We start from the raw sequence: 6579 nt of genomic DNA, 5'->3' as shown, positions 1-6579 counted from the left end.
CTAATCTACATAGTATATAGTAGGAGTCCCTTTTTAGCTGTCACAAATCACAATCCTTCGTGTAAAATATTAAAAGTGAAAATGCCTTTGCAATATTATTATACTACTTACACTTTTGAGTGAAAATAAAATAAAGAACAAGGAAACTACGGCTTGTCTCACTTTGGCCGTGTGAACAATAAATCGAGGCATCATCACTCGATCCTTTTATTCTATAGTGCACAAATTGTTAATCATTGTGTGTGCCTTTATATATCTGTAAAATATATTGTATTTTAATTGGGCCTAAGCTTCGAAACAAAAGGCATATTAATAGTTATTTAAATTATGAAATTTGATTTTAGCATGTTCAATAAAGTTTACAAAAGAAGTACTACTAATTAAATTACAAAATCCAATTCCTACATACATCCGTGTGCAAAATGACATTTTTTTTCGTGACAATAATGTTCTCGTTTTATGTAGATAAGAATCGAAGAAAGAAAGGTAAAGCTAAAAAAAATAATTATTTAATTATTTTGATGATATAACGGTATTTTTAGATACCAAAAGATGTTTGGTGTACAACTTAAATACTTGCAAAAATATAAAATTTTGTGGTTTAGTATTCCATTAATTTCAAACTGACCAAAATTTAATTAAATATCGTGATTTAAAAGACTATTATTCTGAATTAAGAAAAATGTACTTCCCCCTTTATTTTAATAGAAAATTCATCAAACTAAGTCTAGGTGGGGATTTTAAATTCATAGGGTTCATTATCACTTTGATTTAAAGGGATTCGTTTTGTATACGGCCAATTATACTAGTAATTGATTTCTTGAGTAGTTTACAACCCTAGTAAATTAACCATCACTTAATTAGTGTTATGCAATTGATTTAAATTTCATACTTCTAAGGATATATATTGACAATAGTTTATAGGATTAACGAAATTTCATTATTATAATAGATTACATAAAATAACGAAAATAGCACGGTGGAACACAAATTGCATAAAACTTAAGTACTATGCCCTGATTAAATAATTAAAGGACCTAATTATTATTGTTCAAATTCTCTACAAACTCATATTTCTGAGTAAGTAACATGATTAAAAATATTTTGGCCCCTAGACAAGATCATTCTTGGATCGAACTTCATCTTTCTCTCTTCAAAAGTTTTCCATTTCTTACCAAAATGCTTCATCCAATCTCTTCTTGATTTATAATGTGGGAGATACTGCTTGATTTCAATGCCAGCTTCTTCACAAAATTTGATTATTTCATTATTTTGGTCTTCGAAATACCCCAACTCGTGCGGCTCGCACGTGTGGAGAAGCCCTAGAGTGTAGAAGATGTTTTCATCTGGTGTGACAGCAGACATTCTATCATCCCATCTGCAAAATTAGGATTAAAGTGAGCATAAATTGATACTAAGATAAATTAATTAAAGTGTGAAAATTTTATTAGAAAAGGAATTAAATTAAAATATTACTTATTTTTGTTAAAAGGGTAGAAAAGGATGGGTCCGGTGGTTTGGTTATGTTTCCCAATTATGTTCATTAGTACACCGGTGTTAAATTCCGCCACTTTCGACCTCGGGACGAAGAGATTTAGCCACGGGTGCGCCACGGGTTCCGCCTCGGGTTTGTCTAAGTTCCCTACTCTTGCTAGGAAATCCATAAACGTTACATCTCTCTTGAAAATGAATCCATCTACGAAGCTCAAGTTTTCTATTATCATCTCTATTTCCTGTAAAATATTTGATGTTACTAAAAATAGTAGTATAGGACACATGCATGCAAAAAATAGTCATATGGTGTGTGTATTCAGGAAACAGAACTCGTGGGGTCAGACCTGATCAATATTGTTGGCGGTGAGATCATCGTAGTATTTGACGAGTTCGATGGAGTAGAGGAGGCCTTGATTGTTTTTCAAGAGAGTGCCAATTTTGGATTGATGGGAAGATGAGTAGAAAGAAGAAGATCTCCAGTTGTTTGGAGGGCTTTTGTCTGTGAGAAGGGAGCCCTCCACATAGCTTGCTCCTTTTATTGAGATGAGGTGTTCTTGATCTCTTGTGAATTTTGAGAAGTCATTGTATATCATTTTCATCCATTTTGCCTAAAATCAAAAACACATATGAAATGAGTCATGATATATATGGATGTGTTACATAACTTATAGTACTAAAAAATTAGTACTCTACTTATTAGCAAAAAAAATTTCATTTGATTTATAAATCCCACGTCTGTTGCCTTACACAACCGATGCAGGACAAGTTTCGTTACACTAAAGTCGGTAACAATTTGCGTGTATGTGTTCTTACTCTTGTAGGAGCTTTTTCCAGGACAATTCTTGCACGGACTATGATGCCGAACTGGCCGAGTCCGCCTAGAACTGCAAAAAACAACTCTGAATTCATCTCGTGGGAGCACGTTATTAACTCTCCTTTCCCTGATAAAACAACAGACGAACCATTATTGATTCTCTTTTTGAATTAAAAAAAAAAACAAAAACAAAACCCACATATGCCAAAACCAAAAAAGCAAAATTTGCACCACAATAATTGAATTTTATTCCCTATGTTTTGTAAAAGAAAAAAAAGAAGATAGGTAGCACGTGGGAGGTGACAAATTTGATCTCAAGAAATTACCTAGAACCTCAACATATATCACCACTAACAACCACCACTCATTTCATTTCCCAATAATACCCCAAAATCTAAAAGCAAAATTCATCTATTTTTGTGTAGGACCAGTTTAAAATGTCCATATCTTGATCCTCTTCTGTCCCTTGATTCCTAGTATTCTCAAAGATTTTCCCTCTCACCAAACCAACTAGTTTTATGTCACACCCCCCACCCCACCCAAACCCACCCCCTAAAAAAAAAAAAAAAAAAAAAAAAAAAAAAAAAAACTATACTCCATAATTAACAATACCTGTAACAACATCCATTTCAAGAACATTGCTAATCTGAGGTCCATGGAGAAAAGACTGCCCACTAATGCCGCCGTTCGACAGCGTCCCGCCCACCGTCAAATACAAATAATCCGTCCACGAAACCGGCGCGAGGCCGTGCTCCTCCGTACAATGGCGGAGCACGTCCATCCACACCTCCCCACCCCCAACGTCCGCGTAATGAAACCCTAAAACCGGGTCCCGCGAAACCCTCACTCCTTCCCCGCCCTTTGCCAGGGCGGAGATGTCCACGACCACTCCGCCAGGGGCCATGGCCTGGCCCCTGACAGAGTGGCCGTGGCCTCGGACCGAGATGGGGAAGGGAGAGGAGCAGTTGTTCGAGATTCGGACTAGGGCGATGAGGTCATCGATGGATGAAGGACGAAGGACGGAGAGTGGGGGCTCGTGGACGAGGTTCCCGTAGTCGAGGGAGGCGGTTTCGAGGGAGGAGAGGTCGTTGTGGAGGCGAGGTGCGATGGGGGAAGATTGGATGTGGATTGGGATTGAGGGAGGCCATGGATTGAGCTCACAAGAGATGGAGATGAGGAGATAAGTGAGGATTGTGAAAAGTGGGAGAAATGGGGAGGAAATGAGAGAATTGTTTGTCATTTTCTTGAAGAAAAGGGTTTTGGTGATGGATGAAGAATGTGATGAGAGGGTGTTATTATTTATAGAGTGTGTGAGATTTGTGTTTGGAATTTTTTATTGGGATTATGTTGTAGTATGATTTAATTTTGTGTATTGAAAGAATAAGGGATGGATGCGGAAAATATTTTTAAAAGCTTTAGTTAATATTTTCTTGAATGATATGGGATTTTTAGGTGGAATTGTTGTGTATAAAAATAAAGAAAAAATAATTAAATATTTTAATGTTGAGATAAAGCTATTAATTGTTTTACTAAAAAGTGAACATCCGGATTAGAACAATTTAAAAAGAAGATGGACATTGTAAAGAGTATTTTTTTTCTTACATAAAATATATAGTTCTAAAGTTCTAAGAGACAATCTATATATAAAACTATTAGTTGGGTAATATTTTGACTCTTGGAGTCTTCTTCTACACACTATTTCAGCAATTTCAGTTATTTTTCGTCCTCCAACTTTTTGCATTTCAGCCTTTAGAGGATGTAACAGCTGAATACTATTCACTCTTTCCCATAAATAGATACTATTATTCTTGAATAATAATATGAAAATATTATGAGTACTATTTTGTATGTGAAGGGGTGAGAGAAGTTCATTAGAATATTTTATGTTAACATGAGAGAAAAAATTTTTCTAAAAAAGGAAATATGATATTTATTAGATATATGGGATGAATTAAAAAGAAAAGTGTGATATATATTATGTAACGAGGGATTACAAATTATGATGATTTAAAATGAAAAAAATGACAATTTTCGATGATTTGAAATTACTATAAAAAAGTTGATGGAGGCTTGAGCATCTCATATTTTTTTTTAACTGTCTTAGCCTTTGCCTATATATATTCACAGAATCACATTTGATTTCTTAAGTCATTTTTTCCCTTAGACTTTACTACTTACTTTAAAAATATTCTCTTTTCGTATAGCCTAAATTAATTATTTTGCTTAGATTCTCCTTTCAACGTTAGCTCTGGATTTTTATACACGCACGTGATACTTGTGTGCGCACTATTATTTTAGAATATATAAAATGCGACTTTAGACATATTAATACATGCTAAGTACTCCCTACGATGATTTAGTAATTAGAAACCCGTTTTATTTATTTAACATAGAATATTTTTGCATCAAAAAAGTGTGACGATATATATTTTTATTTACTTCTGACGAATAATTTCATAACCGAACAATTATACGTCCATGTCCTATTTTTGCTAGTACAAAAAGAATTGATCATTCTTCAAGTTCCTTACCCTACCCACGTGGGCGTATTAATGAACTATGAACTTATCATATCTACAATGTCAGATTTAGATGGGGTCCGAAGCTCTTAGATCCCATTGAAGTCGTGCGAGAGCAGAAAAACTCTATTATATTCGATCTTTGGAGTTGTTATCGACTCAATAACTTCATTATCTGCAATAGCCACCATACAATTTTTGCATTTTGATGTCGGTGACGACCTTTTCACTGCCTGACTCCACGCATTCTATTTTTTGAATCTGCGGTGTATATGCGTGAACAATAATGTTGCTATGATAGTACTCTCACTATCCCATTAAAAATGAAACATTTCCTAAAAGGAAAATACCACTATCTCTACTTTTTATACCTCTCTTACTTTATTCTCTTTTTATTAATTCATAAAACAATACTACATAAAATTTTGTACCGAAAAGCAAAGGTTTCATATTTAATGGGACGGAAGGAGTATATTAGAGTTCATTTAAAATACAAATTCTAGATAGAGTATACATACAAGTTATATAAAATCCAAGATTGATAAATTACAAATTAGTGAGCCCACAATGGAAAAGTACATTGTCCCATGAACTTGATCTATATAGGTTCTTGTTTGTGTGTTGCTAGTTTTACCACTTAAAAAAAAAGTGAAAAGTACGCAATATTCCAAAACCACCCATAGAATTAATCTATCTAGTGGGCCTAAATTGCGAATGTGAAGTTAAAAGATTTGAGTCATGAGATGTTATGGGAATTGACGTGACACATTTTTGTAGTTAAGGGATTCTTTTGTTCTACATGAGTATCAATTTTCGAATCAAAGTTTTACTATATTTTTCAATTGTGTACAACAATTATCAAAATTTTGGAAGTGATCTAATTGATAAATTGATAGTATTATTTTCAAATTTAGACCAATCTCACATTTTAAGTAATGGATTGTCACGTTTGCACTTGGCAATCGTAGAGATAACCATATGCTCGTAATATACATTTAATGGTCTGGACACATTTATCGCGTAAAGTGTCTACTGTCTAGTAGTATATCACAACCGCAGAAAATTCTCTTTCTCCTCTTTTTTTTCCCTCGTTCACTGCGTAATTAACCAATAAGAATTAGGTATTTATAAAAAGAATAATACTAATAATAAATTGGCCTAAAAATTATATAAAATGAAACTATAATGGCAAGCACTAAGCAACATGTATAGATTTAGTAAATGGGTGACGATTGCACTTTATTAGTTAAGAATCTCATGAATATGCGGGAAAGGATGAGGAAGCATCTTCTTCATCACCCCAAAGAATTTCTTTTTCACTGTAAAATCAACTTTATAGGTTTTCAAGATAACAACCAATCCCAAAAATTGAAAATGGAATGCAACTTAGTTGGTATAAACAAATCCAAAATCAAATTTTTAGTTGCAAATCTTGTTCCATCAAAGTCAATTCCAGCCCTCTAATTTCCTCTTATGAGTTATGACTATTGTTTAAGAGATAGTAATTAGTATATTTCCTATCAATTAATCATGTTCTAGAAGCTTTATACGAGTTAATTGTGTACATGAAAAAAATCACAATCTTTTAACTTATTTGCAGATTACCACCTTTTATAACTTTTTCAATGTGTTAAAATGTGGTGTTATGATTTTAAATAACGTGCTAGTACAATTTTCTTACAACTAACTGAAACTAAAATATTTATATGCAATAAATTTACTAATAAAGCAATGTGGCTGCCCATAAAAGGG

General features: G+C 33.5%; 1 protein-coding gene across 1 annotated transcript; it reads right to left on the bottom strand.

Moving 5' to 3' along the window:
• Positions 1-936: 936 nt before the first annotated feature.
• On the bottom strand, positions 937-3641 carry LOC125197472 (cytokinin dehydrogenase 3-like). The gene is made up of 5 exons (XM_048096222.1): positions 2921-3641; positions 2308-2435; positions 1839-2102; positions 1477-1733; positions 937-1378 (listed from the first exon to the last, which is right to left on the bottom strand). The coding sequence occupies exons 1-5, from the start codon at positions 3546-3548 to the stop codon at positions 1069-1071; spliced, it is 1587 nt and encodes a 528-aa protein (XP_047952179.1). The 5' UTR covers positions 3549-3641; the 3' UTR covers positions 937-1068.
• Between the last annotated feature and the right edge of the window lie 2938 nt (positions 3642-6579).

Source organism: Salvia hispanica, chromosome 6 (assembly GCF_023119035.1).
Source record: "Salvia hispanica cultivar TCC Black 2014 chromosome 6, UniMelb_Shisp_WGS_1.0, whole genome shotgun sequence".
Classification (NCBI taxonomy): Eukaryota; Viridiplantae; Streptophyta; class Magnoliopsida; order Lamiales; family Lamiaceae; genus Salvia; species Salvia hispanica.
The sequence above is the reverse complement of the archived record's forward strand: the minus strand, read 5'-3'. Positions and strand labels throughout refer to the sequence as shown.